At 44.4% G+C, this 24,277-nt stretch overlaps 2 protein-coding genes across 8 annotated transcripts; both read left to right on the top strand.

Annotated features, from left to right (window-relative positions):
- Positions 1 to 1,451: 1,451 nt before the first annotated feature.
- LOC311305126 (zona pellucida sperm-binding protein 4-like) lies at positions 1,452 to 22,315 on the top strand. Of its 7 annotated transcripts, XM_084432645.1 has the most exons (11): positions 1,567 to 1,954; positions 6,292 to 6,483; positions 10,700 to 10,891; positions 15,190 to 16,153; positions 16,231 to 16,418; positions 16,492 to 16,589; positions 16,661 to 16,818; positions 16,895 to 17,087; positions 21,821 to 21,968; positions 22,054 to 22,126; positions 22,205 to 22,315. In XM_084432645.1, the coding sequence occupies exons 1-11, from the start codon at positions 1,580 to 1,582 to the stop codon at positions 22,279 to 22,281; spliced, it is 2,658 nt and encodes an 885-aa protein (XP_084288771.1). In that variant the 5' UTR covers positions 1,567 to 1,579; the 3' UTR covers positions 22,282 to 22,315. The 7 variants fall into 7 exon arrangements, with proteins under 7 accessions (XP_084288772.1, XP_084288776.1, XP_084288774.1 ...); XM_084432650.1 differs by lacking the exons at positions 6,292 to 6,483; positions 10,700 to 10,891; positions 15,190 to 16,153; ... (5 more) ...; positions 22,054 to 22,126; positions 22,205 to 22,315 and adding exons at positions 1,955 to 2,098; positions 2,219 to 2,534; positions 2,614 to 2,801; ... (4 more) ...; positions 3,773 to 3,845; positions 3,924 to 4,034 and having other exon boundaries at positions 1,559 to 1,858; XM_084432648.1 differs by lacking the exons at positions 6,292 to 6,483; positions 10,700 to 10,891; positions 15,190 to 16,153; ... (5 more) ...; positions 22,054 to 22,126; positions 22,205 to 22,315 and adding exons at positions 1,955 to 2,534; positions 2,614 to 2,801; positions 2,875 to 2,972; ... (3 more) ...; positions 3,773 to 3,845; positions 3,924 to 4,034 and having other exon boundaries at positions 1,559 to 1,858.
- Positions 19,710 to 21,189, top strand: LOC311305131 (uncharacterized protein). The gene is made up of 2 exons (XM_084432665.1): positions 19,710 to 20,815; positions 20,895 to 21,189. Exons 1-2 carry the CDS (start codon positions 19,729 to 19,731, stop codon positions 21,179 to 21,181), a joined length of 1,374 nt encoding a protein of 457 aa, XP_084288791.1. The 5' UTR covers positions 19,710 to 19,728; the 3' UTR covers positions 21,182 to 21,189.
- Positions 22,316 to 24,277: the final 1,962 nt, after the last annotated feature.

Genomic DNA, 24,277 nt, shown 5'->3' with positions numbered 1-24,277 from the left:
CTTGTTTACACCTGGTACTAAGAAGCATTTTTGTAAATCGGATCACAAGTGGACTGTGGTAAATGGTGTAAAAAGGGGCTTTTTTTGAGCTTGTCTATTTTTGCCCACTTCTAGAGGTAGTCCAACACATTCGGCCAGATTGCTTTCATAGAGTAGATGCTCATGTGGTTGAATGTGTTCAAACGGCCGCAAAACGGTGTACTCTACCGCCTACTGACCTAGTACGTAAACATTTTTAAGGGATACTTCACCTCTGGAAGATGAATCTGTATTTAAAATGGGTCATTTATGTAGTAGAAATGTGAAATTATTTTTAAATTTGGAGCCTTCTAGACTGAGAAAAGCCAGAAAATGTATTTTTGGCTCATGTGGATGAAAGACAACTCCCAGAATGCACTTGCTTCACTGCCCTACGAGGCCACTCCCAAGCCACGCCTACCGGTAAGAGAGCGCAGTTAAACAACTAGGCTAGGCTACTAGTTGACTCGAAACTTAAAAGACGGCGTTTTATCGTGAGTCTCCGTGACGAGTCTGCCCGGGATTTCGAGATCGCCCAAAATGTCCGGGATTTGGCTTTTGCGTTCTACAGTCGCCATTCATTATGTTTACTGTGGCGAGCAGGACGAGGCTGAGGGCCGTGAGAGGACGGCGCGAGGCCGGTGGCGTGATTACTGATGAGCGACACCTGTGAGACGCACCGGTCTTGTAGGCTATCTCTCACGGAGGAGCGGGAATTTTCTTAGCAATGCTAAAACGCACATCTACCGAACACTTGTTTAGCGTTCATGTAAACACTACATTCAGATTCACCAATCGGAATGAATTCAGTTAGATTGAAACAAAAGGTGTGCATGTAAACAATGAATGGCGACTGTAGTAAGCAAAAGCTGAATCCCGGACATTTTGGACGATCTCGACGGTCGGACATGTCCGGGTAAAAGAGGATGGTAAACCCTACTACTCAGCTTTCTCCACAGAGCAAGAGCCTGTTAGCTTAGCTTCCAAAAAAAGATGGCTGACACTATTTGTACATTCTGTGAGTGAGATCCCACCCCCTATGGGCGGGTTGAAATCATGCGGAACTAGCTTAACAAAAAATACATAAATCTCTCGTCTCAGGGGGATATGAGGGAGGGAAGCACGGTAATTCCAAAATACTACAGGTTTTCTACTGATACAAAGCTTAATGCTGAAGTATCCCTTTAAGAAGTGCACTAGCAGGTGTTATTTAAACTTTCTTAAAATACACAGGCCTGTTGCCATGAGAAAACTATGATGTGTTTCAAAGAAAAAAAACAATCCAGAATAGCTAAAACATCTAATATAAAAAAGGATGAATTCAGAATGGCAGAAATAGTATTCTGAATTCAGCTCAATGTGGTTTTATGTATGTTCAAAAGGGAAAAATGTACTTTTAAGAAACAATAGAATCACCTAGTTGCATAAACTCCCACTCGTGCAAGTCTGGAGAATCATGACTGTTAATGAAGAGGGAGGGATTATCATTAATTAGCCAAAGTCTGTAGAGTACAAAAGGACCAAAGGGCAGCACCTCAGCAGTGTGACTAGCTGTTGAAGAATGGCAGGAAGTTGGTGTGCTGTTCAGTCGCTGGCACTTTGTGTTTGGTTCTGTGCTTTCAGTCATGCTGTTCCGAAGTGGAGTGATCTGCCCCAGAATCCTCAAGCTCTGACGTTCCAGCAAACTGACCAGTGGTTTCAAAAGCCAGTTCAACAGCAATCTAGTCAATGGTTTCCTCAGCAGGTTCCAAAGCCAGTTCAACAGCAAGCTAGTCAACAGTTTCTTCAGCAGGTTCCAAAGCCAGCTCAACAGCAATCTAGTCAATGGTTTCCTCAGCAGGTTCCAAAGCCAGTTCAACAGCAAGCTAGTCAACAGTTTCTTCAGCAGGTTCCAAAGCCAGCTCAACAGCAATCTAGTCAATGGTTTCCTCAGCAGGTTCAAAAGCCAGTTCAACAGCAATCTAGTCAATGGTTTCCTCAGCAGGTTCAAAAGCCAGTTCAACAGCAAGCTAGTCAACAGTTTCTTCAGGAGGTTCAAAAGCCAGTTCAACAGCAAGCTAGTCAACAGTTTCTTCAGCAGGTTCAAAAGCCAGTTCAACAGCAAGCTAGTCAACACTTTCCTCAGTCAGTTCAACAGCAAGCTAGTCAACAGTTTCCTCAGTCAGTTCAACAGCAAGCTAGTCAACAGTTTCTTCAGCAGGTTCAAAAGCCAGTTCAACAGCAAGCTAGTCAACACTTTCCTCAGTCAGTTCAACAGCAAGCTAGTCAACAGTTTCCTCAGTCAGTTCAACAGCAAGCTAGTCAACAGTTTCCTCAGTCAGTTCAACCGCAAGCTAGTCAACAGTTTCCTCAGCAGTTTCAGCCTAAGCAGCCAGTGGCACAGGCAGAGCCCCTTGACAAATGTACTGTAGCTGATTATGAGCAGATTCAATGTGGACCACCTGGTATCAGTGGTGCTGAGTGTGCTGCTATCAACTGCTGCTTTAATGGACAGCAGTGTTACTATGGGAAGGCAGGTAAGAGTGTAGAGTCAATGTGGAGGCATTCATGTTAAACTGATCCTCAGCAGTAACCTGCTCTTATAACTCGTTCCAGTGACTGTCCAGTGTATAAGAGATGGTCAGTTTGTGGTAGTGGTGGCTAGAGATGTTACGCTGCCTCGATTGAGCCTGGATTCAGTCCGTCTCCTGGGTGGAAGTGATCCAGCTTGCAGTCCTGTGGGATCCACACCTTTCTTTGCTATATACCAGTTCCCTGTCACTGCATGTGGCACAAGCATGATGGCGAGTAGCTGCTTGTGGTTTTGTTCTGCATGGCTAAGAATGGATTGGATGCCAACAATGTTACTATTTGCAGGAGGACAGTGGATATGTGGTGTATGAAAACAGAATGACCTCCTCATATGAAGTGGGTATCGGACCACTTGGTTCCATTACAAGGGACAGCCATTTTGAGTAAGTGATGTATGCTTTATCATAAATGAGAATCATTGACAAATGCTACAAGCTCACTGTTTGTTGTCCAGGCTTCTCTTCCAGTGTAGGTACTCTGGTACCTCTGTGGAAGCTCTGGTTGTGGAGGTCAACACCGTTCCTCCACCTCCACCAGTAGCTGCTCCTGGACCCCTCAGGGTGGAGCTTAGACTGGCAAATGGTCAATGTGTCACCAAAGGCTGTGCAGAAGGTAAGTGTTTGTCCCAAGTATGCCTTAAGCCTTTCTAAAGCTCCAGTTTCTAGTTAAACGCTGCATTCTTCCTCAGGGGACGAGGCGTACACGTCCTACTACAGTGATGCTGATTATCCAGTTACAAAAGTCCTGCGGGAGCCTGTGTATGTTGAGGTGCACATTTTGGAGAGGACCGACCCCAACATTGTCCTGATGCTGGGACATTGCTGGGCGACATCAACCCCCAGTCCACTCAGTCTACCTCAATGGGATCTTCTGGTTGATGGGTGAGTAAGGCCAGTCTTTATCCATCTAGTGTGCTGTAAGGCATTTCTGACTGCCTCTTTGCCTTTCAGATGCCCTTACCAGGATGATCGTTACCTGACCGCATTGGTTCCAGTGGCTGGATCATCTGGTCTTCAGTTCCCGACCCACTACAAGCGCTTTGTTGTGAAGATGTTCGCGTTTGTAGATCCAGCATCGCTGGCTCCTCTGCAGGAAACCGTATGCTCTGCAGCCTTACCTCAACCCTTAATATTAGTGCTTTTTACAGTGAATTCTAGGGCTTAACCCTTTCCCCCTCTGTTAGATCTTCATCCACTGTAGTACAGCGGTGTGCCATCCCTCCTCTGGCTCCTGTGAGCAAAGTTGCACTAGGAAAAGTGAGTGCTTGCTGTAAGTTGACTTCAGGAACTGAGAATTTATTGAAATGCCCCTCACGCTTCTACCACTTTTTACAGGAAGAGACGTGCACGTCAAGACCATCTCTAGTGGGCAAACTGTGGTGTCTAGTGGACAAGTTAACCTGGTCAAGTGAATTTTAGTCTTTTAATAAACTTCATGAAACTCAACATGTTTCTCTTTGGTATTCATTTCTGTCTGGAGTTGGATGTTTCGTGACTGTTCTCAGTTTGACTTCTGCACTACTAAACCTTTTTCTTTTGTGCATTGAGATTCTTGACTTGAACTAAACAAGCCAAGTTTCTGCCTAAGTCATCTAACTTTACTATTTGCCAAGTTCTAGTTGTTAACTTGGGCCCCTGTTCATGTTTCACATATCAAATGAAGGATTTAGCTTCTGTCTGTTTGAGGCTTTACATACGACTTTTGGCTGGACTAGCATAACTGCATATATTGATGCCCAAACCCCTCTGAGGTCACTCGTTGGCTTTTTGGAATGCTTTTTTTACAGTCACGCAAGTATAGAATCATATTGGGATAAAGGATTGGTTGATACTGAATATATATATATTTCTAATTTCAGGCTAGTCCCAGTAATGTAGACTGCTTTCATTTAAGCATTAATCCTTTAACTGTTGTATCCCAACTAGGTAGCTGTCCAAGGCCTTGTTTACACCTGGTACTAAGAAGCATTTTTGTAAATCGGATCACAAGTGGACTGTGGTAAATGGTGTAAAAAGGGGCTTTTTTTGAGCTTGTCTATTTTTGCCCACTTCTAGAGGTAGTCCAACACATTCGGCCAGATTGCTTTCATAGAGTAGATGCTCATGTGGTTGAATGTGTTCAAACGGCCGCAAAACGGTGTACTCTACCGCCTACTGACCTAGTACGTAAACATTTTTAAGGGATACTTCACCTCTGGAAGATGAATCTGTATTTAAAATGGGTCATTTATGTAGTAGAAATGTGAAATTATTTTTAAATTTGGAGCCTTCTAGACTGAGAAAAGCCAGAAAATGTATTTTTGGCTCATGTGGATGAAAGACAACTCCCAGAATGCACTTGCTTCACTGCCCTACGAGGCCACTCCCAAGCCACGCCTACCGGTAAGAGAGCGCAGTTAAACAACTAGGCTAGGCTACTAGTTGACTCGAAACTTAAAAGACGGCGTTTTATCGTGAGTCTCCGTGACGAGTCTGCCCGGGATTTCGAGATCGCCCAAAATGTCCGGGATTTGGCTTTTGCGTTCTACAGTCGCCATTCATTATGTTTACTGTGGCGAGCAGGACGAGGCTGAGGGCCGTGAGAGGACGGCGCGAGGCCGGTGGCGTGATTACTGATGAGCGACACCTGTGAGACGCACCGGTCTTGTAGGCTATCTCTCACGGAGGAGCGGGAATTTTCTTAGCAATGCTAAAACGCACATCTACCGAACACTTGTTTAGCGTTCATGTAAACACTACATTCAGATTCACCAATCGGAATGAATTCAGTTAGATTGAAACAAAAGGTGTGCATGTAAACAATGAATGGCGACTGTAGTAAGCAAAAGCTGAATCCCGGACATTTTGGACGATCTCGACGGTCGGACATGTCCGGGTAAAAGAGGATGGTAAACCCTACTACTCAGCTTTCTCCACAGAGCAAGAGCCTGTTAGCTTAGCTTCCAAAAAAAGATGGCTGACACTATTTGTACATTCTGTGAGTGAGATCCCACCCCCTATGGGCGGGTTGAAATCATGCGGAACTAGCTTAACAAAAAATACATAAATCTCTCGTCTCAGGGGGATATGAGGGAGGGAAGCACGGTAATTCCAAAATACTACAGGTTTTCTACTGATACAAAGCTTAATGCTGAAGTATCCCTTTAAGAAGTGCACTAGCAGGTGTTATTTAAACTTTCTTAAAATACACAGGCCTGTTGCCATGAGAAAACTATGATGTGTTTCAAAGAAAAAAAACAATCCAGAATAGCTAAAACATCTAATATAAAAAAGGATGAATTCAGAATGGCAGAAATAGTATTCTGAATTCAGCTCAATGTGGTTTTATGTATGTTCAAAAGGGAAAAATGTACTTTTAAGAAACAATAGAATCACCTAGTTGCATAAACTCCCACTCGTGCAAGTCTGGAGAATCATGACTGTTAATGAAGAGGGAGGGATTATCATTAATTAGCCAAAGTCTGTAGAGTACAAAAGGACCAAAGGGCAGCACCTCAGCAGTGTGACTAGCTGTTGAAGAATGGCAGGAAGTTGGTGTGCTGTTCAGTCGCTGGCACTTTGTGTTTGGTTCTGTGCTTTCAGTCATGCTGTTCCGAAGTGGAGTGATCTGCCCCAGAATCCTCAAGCTCTGACGTTCCAGCAAACTGACCAGTGGTTTCAAAAGCCAGTTCAACAGCAATCTAGTCAATGGTTTCCTCAGCAGGTTCCAAAGCCAGTTCAACAGCAAGCTAGTCAACAGTTTCTTCAGCAGGTTCCAAAGCCAGCTCAACAGCAATCTAGTCAATGGTTTCCTCAGCAGGTTCCAAAGCCAGTTCAACAGCAAGCTAGTCAACAGTTTCTTCAGCAGGTTCCAAAGCCAGCTCAACAGCAATCTAGTCAATGGTTTCCTCAGCAGGTTCAAAAGCCAGTTCAACAGCAATCTAGTCAATGGTTTCCTCAGCAGGTTCAAAAGCCAGTTCAACAGCAAGCTAGTCAACAGTTTCTTCAGGAGGTTCAAAAGCCAGTTCAACAGCAAGCTAGTCAACAGTTTCTTCAGCAGGTTCAAAAGCCAGTTCAACAGCAAGCTAGTCAACACTTTCCTCAGTCAGTTCAACAGCAAGCTAGTCAACAGTTTCCTCAGTCAGTTCAACAGCAAGCTAGTCAACAGTTTCCTCAGTCAGTTCAACCGCAAGCTAGTCAACAGTTTCCTCAGCAGTTTCAGCCTAAGCAGCCAGTGGCACAGGCAGAGCCCCTTGACAAATGTACTGTAGCTGATTATGAGCAGATTCAATGTGGACCACCTGGTATCAGTGGTGCTGAGTGTGCTGCTATCAACTGCTGCTTTAATGGACAGCAGTGTTACTATGGGAAGGCAGGTAAGAGTGTAGAGTCAATGTGGAGGCATTCATGTTAAACTGATCCTCAGCAGTAACCTGCTCTTATAACTCGTTCCAGTGACTGTCCAGTGTATAAGAGATGGTCAGTTTGTGGTAGTGGTGGCTAGAGATGTTACGCTGCCTCGATTGAGCCTGGATTCAGTCCGTCTCCTGGGTGGAAGTGATCCAGCTTGCAGTCCTGTGGGATCCACACCTTTCTTTGCTATATACCAGTTCCCTGTCACTGCATGTGGCACAAGCATGATGGCGAGTAGCTGCTTGTGGTTTTGTTCTGCATGGCTAAGAATGGATTGGATGCCAACAATGTTACTATTTGCAGGAGGACAGTGGATATGTGGTGTATGAAAACAGAATGACCTCCTCATATGAAGTGGGTATCGGACCACTTGGTTCCATTACAAGGGACAGCCATTTTGAGTAAGTGATGTATGCTTTATCATAAATGAGAATCATTGACAAATGCTACAAGCTCACTGTTTGTTGTCCAGGCTTCTCTTCCAGTGTAGGTACTCTGGTACCTCTGTGGAAGCTCTGGTTGTGGAGGTCAACACCGTTCCTCCACCTCCACCAGTAGCTGCTCCTGGACCCCTCAGGGTGGAGCTTAGACTGGCAAATGGTCAATGTGTCACCAAAGGCTGTGCAGAAGGTAAGTGTTTGTCCCAAGTATGCCTTAAGCCTTTCTAAAGCTCCAGTTTCTAGTTAAACGCTGCATTCTTCCTCAGGGGACGAGGCGTACACGTCCTACTACAGTGATGCTGATTATCCAGTTACAAAAGTCCTGCGGGAGCCTGTGTATGTTGAGGTGCACATTTTGGAGAGGACCGACCCCAACATTGTCCTGATGCTGGGACATTGCTGGGCGACATCAACCCCCAGTCCACTCAGTCTACCTCAATGGGATCTTCTGGTTGATGGGTGAGTAAGGCCAGTCTTTATCCATCTAGTGTGCTGTAAGGCATTTCTGACTGCCTCTTTGCCTTTCAGATGCCCTTACCAGGATGATCGTTACCTGACCGCATTGGTTCCAGTGGCTGGATCATCTGGTCTTCAGTTCCCGACCCACTACAAGCGCTTTGTTGTGAAGATGTTCGCGTTTGTAGATCCAGCATCGCTGGCTCCTCTGCAGGAAACCGTATGCTCTGCAGCCTTACCTCAACCCTTAATATTAGTGCTTTTTACAGTGAATTCTAGGGCTTAACCCTTTCCCCCTCTGTTAGATCTTCATCCACTGTAGTACAGCGGTGTGCCATCCCTCCTCTGGCTCCTGTGAGCAAAGTTGCACTAGGAAAAGTGAGTGCTTGCTGTAAGTTGACTTCAGGAACTGAGAATTTATTGAAATGCCCCTCACGCTTCTACCACTTTTTACAGGAAGAGACGTGCACGTCAAGACCATCTCTAGTGGGCAAACTGTGGTGTCTAGTGGACAAGTTAACCTGGTCAAGTGAATTTTAGTCTTTTAATAAACTTCATGAAACTCAACATGTTTCTCTTTGGTATTCATTTCTGTCTGGAGTTGGATGTTTCGTGACTGTTCTCAGTTTGACTTCTGCACTACTAAACCTTTTTCTTTTGTGCATTGAGATTCTTGACTTGAACTAAACAAGCCAAGTTTCTGCCTAAGTCATCTAACTTTACTATTTGCCAAGTTCTAGTTGTTAACTTGGGCCCCTGTTCATGTTTCACATATCAAATGAAGGATTAGCTTCTGTCTGTTTGAGGCTTTACATACGACTTTTGGCTGGACTAGCATAACTGCATATATTGATGCCCAAACCCCTCTGAGGTCACTCGTTGGCTTTTTGGAATGCTTTTTTTACAGTCACGCAAGTATAGAATCATATTGGGATAAAGGATTGGTTGATACTGAATATATATATATTTCTAATTTCAGGCTAGTCCCAGTAATGTAGACTGCTTTCATTTAAGCATTAATCCTTTAACTGTTGTATCCCAACTAGGTAGCTGTCCAAGGCCTTGTTTACACCTGGTACTAAGAAGCATTTTTGTAAATCGGATCACAAGTGGACTGTGGTAAATGGTGTAAAAAGGGGCTTTTTTTGAGCTTGTCTATTTTTGCCCACTTCTAGAGGTAGTCCAACACATTCGGCCAGATTGCTTTCATAGAGTAGATGCTCATGTGGTTGAATGTGTTCAAACGGCCGCAAAACGGTGTACTCTACCGCCTACTGACCTAGTACGTAAACATTTTTAAGGGATACTTCACCTCTGGAAGATGAATCTGTATTTAAAATGGGTCATTTATGTAGTAGAAATGTGAAATTATTTTTAAATTTGGAGCCTTCTAGACTGAGAAAAGCCAGAAAATGTATTTTTGGCTCATGTGGATGAAAGACAACTCCCAGAATGCACTTGCTTCACTGCCCTACGAGGCCACTCCCAAGCCACGCCTACCGGTAAGAGAGCGCAGTTAAACAACTAGGCTAGGCTACTAGTTGACTCGAAACTTAAAAGACGGCGTTTTATCGTGAGTCTCCGTGACGAGTCTGCCCGGGATTTCGAGATCGCCCAAAATGTCCGGGATTTGGCTTTTGCGTTCTACAGTCGCCATTCATTATGTTTACTGTGGCGAGCAGGACGAGGCTGAGGGCCGTGAGAGGACGGCGCGAGGCCGGTGGCGTGATTACTGATGAGCGACACCTGTGAGACGCACCGGTCTTGTAGGCTATCTCTCACGGAGGAGCGGGAATTTTCTTAGCAATGCTAAAACGCACATCTACCGAACACTTGTTTAGCGTTCATGTAAACACTACATTCAGATTCACCAATCGGAATGAATTCAGTTAGATTGAAACAAAAGGTGTGCATGTAAACAATGAATGGCGACTGTAGTAAGCAAAAGCTGAATCCCGGACATTTTGGACGATCTCGACGGTCGGACATGTCCGGGTAAAAGAGGATGGTAAACCCTACTACTCAGCTTTCTCCACAGAGCAAGAGCCTGTTAGCTTAGCTTCCAAAAAAAGATGGCTGACACTATTTGTACATTCTGTGAGTGAGATCCCACCCCCTATGGGCGGGTTGAAATCATGCGGAACTAGCTTAACAAAAAATACATAAATCTCTCGTCTCAGGGGGATATGAGGGAGGGAAGCACGGTAATTCCAAAATACTACAGGTTTTCTACTGATACAAAGCTTAATGCTGAAGTATCCCTTTAAGAAGTGCACTAGCAGGTGTTATTTAAACTTTCTTAAAATACACAGGCCTGTTGCCATGAGAAAACTATGATGTGTTTCAAAGAAAAAAAACAATCCAGAATAGCTAAAACATCTAATATAAAAAAGGATGAATTCAGAATGGCAGAAATAGTATTCTGAATTCAGCTCAATGTGGTTTTATGTATGTTCAAAAGGGAAAAATGTACTTTTAAGAAACAATAGAATCACCTAGTTGCATAAACTCCCACTCGTGCAAGTCTGGAGAATCATGACTGTTAATGAAGAGGGAGGGATTATCATTAATTAGCCAAAGTCTGTAGAGTACAAAAGGACCAAAGGGCAGCACCTCAGCAGTGTGACTAGCTGTTGAAGAATGGCAGGAAGTTGGTGTGCTGTTCAGTCGCTGGCACTTTGTGTTTGGTTCTGTGCTTTCAGTCATGCTGTTCCGAAGTGGAGTGATCTGCCCCAGAATCCTCAAGCTCTGACGTTCCAGCAAACTGACCAGTGGTTTCAAAAGCCAGTTCAACAGCAATCTAGTCAATGGTTTCCTCAGCAGGTTCCAAAGCCAGTTCAACAGCAAGCTAGTCAACAGTTTCTTCAGCAGGTTCCAAAGCCAGCTCAACAGCAATCTAGTCAATGGTTTCCTCAGCAGGTTCCAAAGCCAGTTCAACAGCAAGCTAGTCAACAGTTTCTTCAGCAGGTTCCAAAGCCAGCTCAACAGCAATCTAGTCAATGGTTTCCTCAGCAGGTTCAAAAGCCAGTTCAACAGCAATCTAGTCAATGGTTTCCTCAGCAGGTTCAAAAGCCAGTTCAACAGCAAGCTAGTCAACAGTTTCTTCAGGAGGTTCAAAAGCCAGTTCAACAGCAAGCTAGTCAACAGTTTCTTCAGCAGGTTCAAAAGCCAGTTCAACAGCAAGCTAGTCAACACTTTCCTCAGTCAGTTCAACAGCAAGCTAGTCAACAGTTTCCTCAGTCAGTTCAACAGCAAGCTAGTCAACAGTTTCTTCAGCAGGTTCAAAAGCCAGTTCAACAGCAAGCTAGTCAACACTTTCCTCAGTCAGTTCAACAGCAAGCTAGTCAACAGTTTCCTCAGTCAGTTCAACCGCAAGCTAGTCAACAGTTTCCTCAGCAGTTTCAGCCTAAGCAGCCAGTGGCACAGGCAGAGCCCCTTGACAAATGTATCGTAGCTGATTATGAGCAGATTCAATGTGGACCACCTGGTATCAGTGGTGCTGAGTGTGCTGCTATCAACTGCTGCTTTAATGGACAGCAGTGTTACTATGGGAAGGCAGGTAAGAGTGTAGAGTCAATGTGGAGGCATTCATGTTAAACTGATCCTCAGCAGTAACCTGCTCTTATAACTCGTTCCAGTGACTGTCCAGTGTATAAGAGATGGTCAGTTTGTGGTAGTGGTGGCTAGAGATGTTACGCTGCCTCGATTGAGCCTGGATTCAGTCCGTCTCCTGGGTGGAAGTGATCCAGCTTGCAGTCCTGTGGGATCCACACCTTTCTTTGCTATATACCAGTTCCCTGTCACTGCATGTGGCACAAGCATGATGGCGAGTAGCTGCTTGTGGTTTTGTTCTGCATGGCTAAGAATGGATTGGATGCCAACAATGTTACTATTTGCAGGAGGACAGTGGATATGTGGTGTATGAAAACAGAATGACCTCCTCATATGAAGTGGGTATCGGACCACTTGGTTCCATTACAAGGGACAGCCATTTTGAGTAAGTGATGTATGCTTTATCATAAATGAGAATCATTGACAAATGCTACAAGCTCACTGTTTGTTGTCCAGGCTTCTCTTCCAGTGTAGGTACTCTGGTACCTCTGTGGAAGCTCTGGTTGTGGAGGTCAACACCGTTCCTCCACCTCCACCAGTAGCTGCTCCTGGACCCCTCAGGGTGGAGCTTAGACTGGCAAATGGTCAATGTGTCACCAAAGGCTGTGCAGAAGGTAAGTGTTTGTCCCAAGTATGCCTTAAGCCTTTCTAAAGCTCCAGTTTCTAGTTAAACGCTGCATTCTTCCTCAGGGGACGAGGCGTACACGTCCTACTACAGTGATGCTGATTATCCAGTTACAAAAGTCCTGCGGGAGCCTGTGTATGTTGAGGTGCACATTTTGGAGAGGACCGACCCCAACATTGTCCTGATGCTGGGACATTGCTGGGCGACATCAACCCCCAGTCCACTCAGTCTACCTCAATGGGATCTTCTGGTTGATGGGTGAGTAAGGCCAGTCTTTATCCATCTAGTGTGCTGTAAGGCATTTCTGACTGCCTCTTTGCCTTTCAGATGCCCTTACCAGGATGATCGTTACCTGACCGCATTGGTTCCAGTGGCTGGATCATCTGGTCTTCAGTTCCCGACCCACTACAAGCGCTTTGTTGTGAAGATGTTCGCGTTTGTAGATCCAGCATCGCTGGCTCCTCTGCAGGAAACCGTATGCTCTGCAGCCTTACCTCAACCCTTAATATTAGTGCTTTTTACAGTGAATTCTAGGGCTTAACCCTTTCCCCCTCTGTTAGATCTTCATCCACTGTAGTACAGCGGTGTGCCATCCCTCCTCTGGCTCCTGTGAGCAAAGTTGCACTAGGAAAAGTGAGTGCTTGCTGTAAGTTGACTTCAGGAACTGAGAATTTATTGAAATGCCCCTCACGCTTCTACCACTTTTTACAGGAAGAGACGTGCACGTCAAGACCATCTCTAGTGGGCAAACTGTGGTGTCTAGTGGACAAGTTAACCTGGTCAAGTGAATTTTAGTCTTTTAATAAACTTCATGAAACTCAACATGTTTCTCTTTGGTATTCATTTCTGTCTGGAGTTGGATGTTTCGTGACTGTTCTCAGTTTGACTTCTGCACTACTAAACCTTTTTCTTTTGTGCATTGAGATTCTTGACTTGAACTAAACAAGCCAAGTTTCTGCCTAAGTCATCTAACTTTACTATTTGCCAAGTTCTAGTTGTTAACTTGGGCCCCTGTTCATGTTTCACATATCAAATGAAGGATTTAGCTTCTGTCTGTTTGAGGCTTTACATACGACTTTTGGCTGGACTAGCATAACTGCATATATTGATGCCCAAACCCCTCTGAGGTCACTCGTTGGCTTTTTGGAATGCTTTTTTTACAGTCACGCAAGTATAGAATCATATTGGGATAAAGGATTGGTTGATACTGTATATATATATATTTTTAATTTCAGGCTAGTCCCAGTAATGTAGACTGCTTTCATTTAAGCATTAATCCTTTAACTGTTGTATCCCAACTAGGTAGCTGTCCAAGGCCTTGTTTACACCTGGTACTAAGAAGCATTTTTGTAAATCGGATCACAAGTGGACTGTGGTAAATGAAGGTGTAAAAAGGGGCTTTTTTTTTGAGCTTGTCTATTTTTGCCCACTTCTAGAGGTAGTCCAACACATTCGGCCAGATTGCTTTCATAGAGTAGATGCTCATGTGGTTGAATGTGTTCAAACGGCCGCAAAACGGTGTACTCTACCGCCTACTGACCTAGTACGTAAACATTTTAAAGGGATACTTCACCTCTGGAAGATGAATCTGTATTTAAAATGGGTCATTTATGTAGTAGAAATGTGAAATTATTTTTAAATTTGGAGCCTTCTAGACTGAGAAAAGCCAGAAAATGTATTTTTGGCTCATGTGGATGAAAGACAACTCCCAGAATGCACTTGCTTCACTGGCCTACGAGGCCACTCCCAAGCCACGCCTACCGGTAAGAGAGCGCAGTTAAACAACTAGGCTAGGCTACTAGTTGACTCGAAACTTAAAAGACGCCGTTTTATCGTGAGTCTCCGTGACGAGTCTGCCCGGGATTTCGAGATCGCCCAAAATGTCCGGGATTTGGCTTTTGCGTTCTACAGTCGCCATTCATTATGTTTACTGTGGCGAGCAGGACGAGGCTGAGGGCCGTGAGAGGACGGCGCGAGGCCGGTGGCGTGATTACTGATGAGCGACACCTGTGAGACGCACCGGTCTTGTAGGCTATCTCTCACGGAGGAGCGGGAATTTTCTTAGCAATGCTAAAACGCACATCTACCGAACACTTGTTTAGCGTTCATGTAAACACTACATTCAGATTCACCAATCGGAATGAATTCAGTTAGATTGAAACAAAAGGTGTGCATGTAAACAATGAATGGCGACTGTAGTAAGCAAAAGCTGAATCCCGGACGATCTCGACGGTCGGACATGTCCGGGTAAAAGTGGATGGTAAACCCTACTACTCAGCTTTCTCCACAGAGCAAGAGCCTGTTAGCTTAGCTTCCAAAAAAAGATGGCTGACACTATTTGTACATTCTGTGCGTGAGATCCCACCCCCTATGGGCGGGTTGAAAACATGCGGAACTAGCTTAACAAAAAATACATAAATCTCTCGTCTCAGGGGGATATGAGGGAGGGAAGCACGGTAATTCCAAAATACTACAGGTTTTCTACTGATACAAAGCTTAATGCTGAAGTATCCCTTTAAGAAGTGCACTAGCAGGTGTTATTTAAACTTTCTTAAAATACACAGGCCTGTTGCCATGAGAAAACTATGATGTGTTTCAAAGAAAAAAAAACAATCCAGAATAGCTAAAACATCTAATATAAAAAAGGATGAATTCAGAATGGCAGAAATAGTATTCTGAATTCAGCTCAATGTGGTTTTATGTATGTTCAAAAGGGAAAAATGTACTTTTAAGAAACAATAGAATCACCTAGTTGCATAAACTCCCACTCGTGCAAGTCTGGAGAATCATGACTGTTAATGAAGAGGGAGGGATTATCATTAATTAGCCAAAGTCTGTAGAGTACAAAAGGACCAAAGGGCAGCACCTCACCAGTGTGACTAGCTGTTGAAGAATGGCAGGAAGTTGGTGTGCTGTTCAGTCGCTGGCACTTTGTGTTTGGTTCTGTGCTTTCAGTCATGCTGTTCCGAAGTGGAGTGATCTGCCCCAGAATCCTCAAGCTCTGATGTTCAAGCAAACTGACCAGTGGTTTCAAAAGCCAGTTCAACAGCAATCTAGTCAATGGTTTCCTCAGCAGGTTCCAAAGCCAGTTCAACAGCAAGCTAGTCAACAGTTTCTTCAGCAGGTTCCAAAGCCAGCTCAACAGCAATCTAGTCAATGGTTTCCTCAGCAGGTTCCAAAGCCAGTTCAACAGCAATCTAGTCAATGGTTTCCTCAGCAGGTTCAAAAGCCATTTCAACAGCAAGCTAGTCAACAGTTTCTTCAGCAGGTTCCAAAGCCAGCTCAACAGCAATCTAGTCAATGGTTTCCTCAGCAGGTTCAAAAGCCAGTTCAACAGCAATCTAGTCAATGGTTTCCTCAGCAGGTTCAAAAGCCATTTCAACAGCAAGCTAGTCAACAGTTTCTTCAGCAGGTTCAAAAGCCTGTTCAACAGCAAGCTAGTCAACACTTTCTTCAGCAGGTTCAAAAGCCAGTTCAACAGCAAGCTAGTCAACACTTTCCTCAGTCAGTTCAACAGCAAGCTAGTCAACAGTTTCCTCAGTCAGTTCAACAGCAAGCTAGTCAACAGTTTCCTCAGTCAGTTCAACAGCAAGCTAGTCAACACTATCCTCAGTCAGTTCAACAGCAAGCTAGTCAACAGTTTCCTCAGTCAGTTCAACAGCAAGCTAGTCAACAGTTTCCTCAACAGTTTCCTCAGTCAGTTCAACAGCAAGCTAGTCAACAGTTTCCTCAGTCAGTTCAACAGCAAGCTAGTCAACAGTTTCCTCAGTCAGTTCAACAGCAAGCTAGTCAACAGTTTCCTCAGTCAGTTCAACAGCAAGCTAGTCAACAGTTTCCTCAGTCAGTTCAACAGCAAGCTAGTCAACAGTTTCCTCAGCAGTTTCAGCCTAAGCAGCCAGTGGCACAGGCAGAGCCCCTTGACAAATGTACTGTAGCTGATTATGAGCAGATTCAATGTGGACCACCTGGTATCAGTGGTGCTGAGTGTGCTGCTATCAACTGCTGCTTTAATGGACAGCAGTGTTACTATGGGAAGGCAGGTAAGAGTGTAGTCAATGTGGAGGCATTCATGTTAAACTGATCCTCAGCAGTAACCTGCTCTTGTAACTCGTTCCAGTGACTGTCCAGTGTATAAGAGATGGTCAGTTTGTGGTAGTGGTGGCTAGAGATGTTACGCTGCCTCGATTGAGCCTGGATTCAGTCCGTCTCCTGGGTGGAAGTGATCCAGCTTGCAGTCCTGTGGGATCCACACCTTTCTTTGCTATATACCAGTTCCCTGTCACTGCATGTGGCACAAGCATGATGGCGAGTATCTGCTTGTGGTTTTGTTCTGCATGGCTAAGAATGGATTGGATGCCAACAATGTTACTATTTGCAGGAGGACAGTGGATATGTGGTGTATGAAAACAGAATGACCTCCTCATATGAAGTGGGTATCGGACCACTTGGTTCCATTACAAGGGACAGCCATTTTGAGTAAGTGATGTATGCTTTATCATAAATGAGAATCATTGACAAATGCTACAAGCTCACTGTTTGTTGTCCAGGCTTCTCTTCCAGTGTAGGTACTCTGGTACCTCTGTGGAAGCTCTGGTTGTGGAGGTCAACACCGTTCCTCCACCTCCACCAGTAGCTGCTCCTGGACCCCTCAGGGTGGAGCTTAGACTGGCAAATGGTCAATGTGTCACCAAAGGCTGTGCAGAAGGTAAGTGTTTGTCCCAAGTATGCCTTAAGCCTTTCTAAAGCTCCAGTTTCTAGTTAAACGCTGCATTCTTCCTCAGGGGACGAGGCGTACACGTCCTACTACAGTGATGCTGATTATCCAGTTACAAAAGTCCTGCGGGAGCCTGTGTATGTTGAGGTGCACATTTTGGAGAGGACCGACCCCAACATTGTCCTGATGCTGGGACATTGCTGGGCGACATCAACCCCCAGTCCACTCAGTCTACCCCAATGGGATCTTCTGGTTGATGGGTGAGTAAGGCCAGTCTTTATCCATCTAGTGTGCTGTAAGGCATTTCTGACTGCCTCTTTGCCTTTCAGATGCCCTTACCAGGATGATCGTTACCTGACCGCATTGGTTCCAGTGGCTGGATCATCTGGTCTTCAGTTCCCGACCCACTACAAGCGCTTTGTTGTGAAGATGTTCGCGTTTGTAGATCCAGCATCGCTGGCTCCTCTGCAGGAAACCGTATGCTCTGCAGCCTTACCTCAACCCTTAATATTAGTGCTTTTTACAGTGAATTCTAGGGCTTAACCCTTTCCCCCTCTGTTAGATCTTCATCCACTGTAGTACAGCGGTGTGCCATCCCTCCTCTGGCTCCTGTGAGCAAAGTTGCACTAGGAAAAGTGAGTGCTTGCTGTAAGTTGACTTCAGGAACTGAGAATTTATTGAAATGCCCCTCACGCTTCTACCACTTTTTACAGGAAGAGACGTGCACGTCAAGACCATCTCTAGTGGGCAAACTGTGGTGTCTAGTGGACAAGTTAACCTGGTCAAGTGAATTTTAGTCTTTTAATAAACTTTATGAAACTCAACATGTTTCTCTTTGGTATTCATTTCTGTCTGGAGTTGGATGTTTCGTGACTGTTCTCAGTTTGACTTCTGCACTACTAAACCTTTTTCTTTTGTGCATTGAGATTCTTGACTTGAACTAAACAAGCCAAGTTTCTGCCTAAGTCATCTAACTTTACTATTTGCCAAGTTCTAGTTGTTAACTTGGGCCCCTGTTCATGTTTCACATATCAAATGAAGGATTTAGCTTCTGTCTGTTTGAGGCTTTACATACGACTTTTGGCTGGACTAGCATAACTGCATATATTGATGCCCAAACCCCTCTGAGGTCACTCGTTGGCTTTTTGGAATGCTTTTTTTACAGTCACGCAAGTATAGAATCATATTGGGATAAAGGATTGGTTGATACTGAATATATATATATATATTTTTAATTTCAGGCTAGTCCCAGTAATGTAGACTGCTTTCATTTAAGCATTAATCCTTTAACTGTTGTATCCCAACTAGGTAGCTGTCCAAGGCCTTGTTTACACCTGGTACTAAGAAGCATTTTTGTAAATCGGATCACAAGTGGACTGTGGTAAATGAAGGTGTAAAAAGGGGCTATTTTTTTTTTGAGCTTGTCTATTTTTGCCCACTTCTAGAGGTAGTCCAACACATTCGGCCAGATTGCTTTCATAGAGTAGATGCTCATGTGGTTGAATGTGGTCAAACAGCCGCAAAACGGTGTACTCTACCGCCTACTGACCTAGTACGTAAACATTTTAAAGGGATACTTCACCTCTGGAAGATGAATCTGTATTTAAAATGGGTCATTTATGTAGTAGAGTGAAATTATTTTTAAATTTGGAGCCTTCTAGACTGAGAAAAGCCAGAAAATGTATTTTTGGCTCATGTGGATGAAAGACAACTCCCAGAATGCACTTGCTTTGCTGCCCTACGAGGCCACTCCCAAGCCACGCCTACCGGTAAGAGCGCAGTTAAACAACTAGGCTAGGCTACTAGTTGACTCGAAACTTAAAAGACGCTGTTTTATCGTGAGTCTCCGTGACGAGTCTGCCCGGGATTTCGAGATCGCCCAAAATGTCCGGGATTTGGCTTTTGCGTTCTACAGTCGCCATTCATTATGTTTACTGTGGCGAGCAGGACGAGGCTGAGGGCCGTGAGAGGCCGGTGGCGTGATTACTGATGAGCGACACCTGTGAGACGCACCGGTCTTGTAGGCTATCTCTCACGGAGGAGCGGGAATTTTCTTAGCAATGCTAAAACGCACATCTACCGAACACTTGTTTAGCGTTCATGTAAACACTACATTCAGATTCACCAATTGGAATGAATTCAGTTAGATTGAAACAAAAGGTGTGCATGTAAACAATGAATGGCGACTGTAGTAAGCAAAAGCTGAATCCCGGACATTTTGGACGATCTCGACGGTCGGACATGTCCGGGTAAAAGAGGATGGTAAACCCTACTACTCAGCTTTCTCCACAGAGCAAGAGCCTGTTAGCTTAGCTTCCAAAAAAAGATGGCTGACACTATTTGTACATTCTGTGAGTGAGATCCCACCCCCTATGGGCGGGTTGAAAACATGCGGAACTAGCTTAACAAAAAATACATAAATCTCTCGTCTCAGGGGGATATGAGGGAGGGAAGCACGGTAATTCCAAAATACTACAGGTTTTCTACTGATACAAAGCTTAATGCTAAATGCTGAAGTATACCTTTAAGAAGTGCACTAGCAGGTGTTATTTAAACTTTCTTAAAATACACAGGCCTGTTGCCATGAGAAAACTATGATGTGTTTCAAAGAAAAAAAACAATCCAGAATAGCTAAAACATCTAATATAAAAAAGGCTGAATTCAAAATGGCAGAAATAGTATTCTGAATTCAGCTCAATGTGGTTTTATGTATGTTCAAAAGGGAAAAATTTACTTTTAAGAAACAATAGAATCACCTAGTTGCATAAACTCCCACTCGTGCAAGTCTGGAGAATCATGACTGTTAATGAAGAGGGAGGGATTATCATTAATTAGCCAAAGTCTGTAGAGTACAAAAGGACCAAAGGGCAGCACCTCAGCAGTGTGACTAGCTGTTGAACAATGGCAGGAAGTTGGTGTGCTGTTCAGTCTCTGGCACTTTGTGTTTGGTTCTGTGCTTTCAGTCATGCTGTTCCGAAGTGGAGTGATCTGCCCCAGAATCCTCAAGCTCTGACGTTCCAGCAAACTGACCAGTGGTTTCAAAAGCCAGTTCAACAGCAATCTAGTCAATGGTTTCCTCAGCAGGTTCAAAAGCCAGTTCAACAGCATTCTAGTCAATGGTTTCCTCAGCAGGTTCCAAAGCCAGTTCAACAGCAAGCTAGTCAGCAGTTTCCTCAGCAGGTTCAAAAGCCAGTTCAACAGCAAGCTAGTCAATGGTTTCCTCAGCAGGTTCAAAAGCCAGTTCAACAGCAAGCTAGTCAACAGTTTCTTCAGCAGGTTCAACAGCAAGCTAGTCAATGGTTTCCTCAGCAGGTTCAAAAGCCAGTTCAACAGCAAGCTAGTCAACAGTTTCCTCAGTCAGTTCAACAGCAAGCTAGTCAACAGTTTCTTCAGGAGGTTCAAAAGCCAGTTCAACAGCACTCTAGTCAATGGTTTCCTCAGCAGGTTCAAAAGCCAGTTCAACAGCAAGCTAGTCAACAGTTTCTTCAGCAGGTTCAAAAGCCAGTTCAACAGCAAGCTAGTCAACAGTTTCTTCAGGAGGTTCAAAAGCCAGTTCAACAGCAATCTAGTCAATGGTTTCCTCAGCAGGTTCAAAAGCCAGTTCAACAGCAAGCTAGTCAACAGTTTCCTCAGTCAGTTCAACAGCAAGCTAGTCAACAGTTTCTTCAGGAGGTTCAACAGCAAGCTAGTCAACAGTTTCTTCAGCAGGTTCAAAAGCCAGTTCAACAGCAAGCTAGTCAACAGTTTCCTCAGTCAGTTCAACAGCAAGCTAGTCAACAGTTTCCTCAGTCAGTTCAACAGCAAGCTAGTCAACAGTTTCCTCAGCAGTTTCAGCCTAAGCAGCCAGTGGCACAGGCAGAGCCCCTTGACAAATGTACTGTAGCTGATTATGAGCAGATTCAATGTGGACCACCTGGTATCAGTGGTGCTGAGTGTGCTGCTATCAACTGCTGCTTTAATGGACAGCAGTGTTACTATGGGAAGGCAGGTAAGAGTGTAGAGTCAATGTGGAGGCATTCATGTTAAACTGATCCTCAGCAGTAACCTGCTCTTGTAACTCGTTCCAGTGACTGTCCAGTGTATAAGAGATGGTCAGTTTGTGGTAGTGGTGGCTAGAGATGTTACGCTGCCTCGATTGAGCCTGGATTCAGTCCGTCTCCTGGGTGGAAGTGATCCAGCTTGCAGTCCTGTGGGATCCACACCTTTCTTTGCTATATACCAGTTCCCTGTCACTGCATGTGGCACAAGCATGATGGGGAGTATCTGCTTGTGGTTTTGTTCTGCATGGCTAAGAATGGATTGGATGCCAACAATGTTACTATTTGCAGGAGGACAGTGGATATGTGGTGTATGAAAACAGAATGACCTCCTCATATGAAGTGGGTATCGGACCACTTGGTTCCATTACAAGGGACAGCCATTTTGAGTAAGTGATGTATGCTTTATCATAAATGAGAATCATTGACAAATGCTACAAGCTCACTGTTTGTCGTCCAGGCTTCTCTTCCAGTGTAGGTACTCTGGTACCTCTGTGGAAGCTCTGGTTGTGGAGGTCAACACCGTTCCTCCACCTCCACCAGTAGCTGCTCCTGGACCCCTCAGGGTGGAGCTTAGACTGGCAAATGGTCAATGTGTCACCAAAGGCTGTGCAGAAGGTAAGTGTTTGTCCCAAGTATGCCTTAAGCCTTTCTAAAGCTCCAGTTTCTAGTTAAACGCTGCATTCTTCCTCAGGGGACGAGGCGTACACGTCCTACTACAGTGATGCTGATTATCCAGTTACAAAAGTCCTGCGGGAGCCTGTGTATGTTGAGGTGCACATTTTGGAGAGGACCGACCCCAACATTGTCCTGATGCTGGGACATTGCTGGGCGACATCAACCCCCAGTCCACTCAGTCTACCCCAATGGGATCTTCTGGTTGATGGGTGAGTAAGGCCAGTCTTTATCCATCTAGTGTGCTGTAAGGCATTTCTGACTGCCTCTTTGCCTTTCAGATGCCCTTACCAGGATGATCGTTACCTGACCGCATTGGTTCCAGTGGCTGGATCATCTGGTCTTCAGTTCCCGACCCACTACAAGCGCTTTGTTGTGAAGATGTTCACGTTTGTAGATCCAGCATCACTGGCTCCTCTGCAGGAAACCGTATGCTCTGCAGCCTTACCTCAACCCTTAATATTAGTGCTTTTTACAGTGAATTCTATGGCTTAACCCTTTCCCCCTCTGTTAGATCTTCATCCACTGTAGTACAGCGGTGTGCCATCCCTCCTCTGGCTCCTGTGAGCAAAGTTGCACTAGGAAAAGTGAGTGCTTGCTGTAAGTTGACTTCAGGAACTGAGAATTTATTGAAATGCCCCTCACGCTTCTACCACTTTTTACAGGAAGAGACGTGCACGTCAAGACCATCTCTAGTGGGCAAACTGTGGTGTCTAGTGGACAAGTTAACCTGGTCAAGTGAATTTTAGTCTTTTAATAAACTTCATGAAACTCAACATGTTTCTCTTTGGTATTCATTTCTGTCTGGAGTTGGATGTTTCGTGACTGTTCTCAGTTTGACTTCTGCACTACTAAACCTTTTTCTTTTGTGCATTGAGATTCTTGACTTGAACTAAACAAGCCAAGTTTCTGCCTAAGTCATCTAACTTTACTATTTGCCAAGTTCTAGTTGTTAACTTGGGCCCCTGTTCATGTTTCACATATCAAATGAAGGATTTAGCTTCTGTCTGTTTGAGGCTTTACATACGACTTTTGGCTGGACTAGCATAACTGCATATATTGATGCCCAAACCCCTCTGAGGTCACTCGTTGGCTTTTTGGAATGCTTTTTTTACAGTCACGCAAGTATAGAATCATATTGGGATAAAGGATTGGTTGATACTGTATATATATATATTTTTAATTTCAGGCTAGTCCCAGTAATGTAGACTGCTTTCATTTAAGCATTAATCCTTTAACTGTTGTATCCCAACTAGGTAGCTGTCCAAGGCCTTGTTTACACCTGGTACTAAGAAGCATTTTTGTAAATCGGATCACAAGTGGACTGTGGTAAATGAAGGTGTAAAAAGGGGCTTTTTTTTTGAGCTTGTCTATTTTTGCCCACTTCTAGAGGTAGTCCAACACATTCGGCCAGATTGCTTTCATAGAGTAGATGCTCATGTGGTTGAATGTGTTCAAACGGCCGCAAAACGGTGTACTCTACCGCCTACTGACCTAGTACGTAAACATTTTAAAGGGATACTTCACCTCTGGAAGATGAATCTGTATTTAAAATGGGTCATTTATGTAGTAGAAATGTGAAATTATTTTTAAATTTGGAGCCTTCTAGACTGAGAAAAGCCAGAAAATGTATTTTTGGCTCATGTGGATGAAAGACAACTCCCAGAATGCACTTGCTTCACTGGCCTACGAGGCCACTCCCAAGCCACGCCTACCGGTAAGAGAGCGCAGTTAAACAACTAGGCTAGGCTACTAGTTGACTCGAAACTTAAAAGACGCCGTTTTATCGTGAGTCTCCGTGACGAGTCTGCCCGGGATTTCGAGATCGCCCAAAATGTCCGGGATTTGGCTTTTGCGTTCTACAGTCGCCATTCATTATGTTTACTGTGGCGAGCAGGACGAGGCTGAGGGCCGTGAGAGGACGGCGCGAGGCCGGTGGCGTGATTACTGATGAGCGACACCTGTGAGACGCACCGGTCTTGTAGGCTATCTCTCACGGAGGGGGGGAAATTTTCTTAGCAATGCTAAAACGCACATCTACCGAACACTTGTTTAGCGTTCATGTAAACACTACATTCAGATTCACCAATCGGAATGAATTCAGTTAGATTGAAACAAAAGGTGTGCATGTAAACAATGAATGGCGACTGTAGTAAGCAAAAGCTGAATCCCGGACGATCTCGACGGTCGGACATGTCCGGGTAAAAGTGGATGGTAAACCCTACTACTCAGCTTTCTCCACAGAGCAAGAGCCTGTTAGCTTAGCTTCCAAAAAAAGATGGCTGACACTATTTGTACATTCTGTGCGTGAGATCCCACCCCCTATGGGCGGGTTGAAAACATGCGGAACTAGCTTAACAAAAAATACATAAATCTCTCGTCTCAGGGGGATATGAGGGAGGGAAGCACGGTAATTCCAAAATACTACAGGTTTTCTACTGATACAAAGCTTAATGCTGAAGTATCCCTTTAAGAAGTGCACTAGCAGGTGTTATTTAAACTTTCTTAAAATACACAGGCCTGTTGCCATGAGAAAACTATGATGTGTTTCAAAGAAAAAAAAACAATCCAGAATAGCTAAAACATCTAATATAAAAAAGGATGAATTCAGAATGGCAGAAATAGTATTCTGAATTCAGCTCAATGTGGTTTTATGTATGTTCAAAAGGGAAAAATGTACTTTTAAGAAACAATAGAATCACCTAGTTGCATAAACTCCCACTCGTGCAAGTCTGGAG

Source organism: Rutilus rutilus (assembly GCF_951802725.1).
Source record: "Rutilus rutilus genome assembly, chromosome: 15".
Classification (NCBI taxonomy): domain Eukaryota; kingdom Metazoa; phylum Chordata; class Actinopteri; order Cypriniformes; family Leuciscidae; genus Rutilus; species Rutilus rutilus.
Note: the sequence above shows the minus strand (reverse complement) of the source record. Positions and strands in the feature narration are given on the sequence as shown.

What these genes read in the sequence shown, in the direction of transcription:
- LOC311305126 (XM_084432645.1), top strand. Translation starts at nt 1,580, where the DNA reads ATGGCAGGAAGTTGGTGTGCTGTTCAGTCGCTGGCACTTTGTGTTTGG. An exon ending in ACAAGGGACAGCCATTTTGA is followed by an intron (nt 16,590 to 16,660) that starts GTAAGTGATGTA and finishes TTTGTTGTCCAG; the next exon opens with GCTTCTCTTCCAGTGTAGGT. An exon ending in GCAAAGTTGCACTAGGAAAA is followed by an intron (nt 22,127 to 22,204) that starts GTGAGTGCTTGC and finishes CACTTTTTACAG; the next exon opens with GAAGAGACGTGCACGTCAAG.
- LOC311305131 (XM_084432665.1), top strand. Translation starts at nt 19,729, where the DNA reads ATGGCAGGAAGTTGGTGTGCTGTTCAGTCTCTGGCACTTTGTGTTTGG. An exon ending in GTGTTACTATGGGAAGGCAG is followed by an intron (nt 20,816 to 20,894) that starts GTAAGAGTGTAG and finishes AACTCGTTCCAG; the next exon opens with TGACTGTCCAGTGTATAAGA.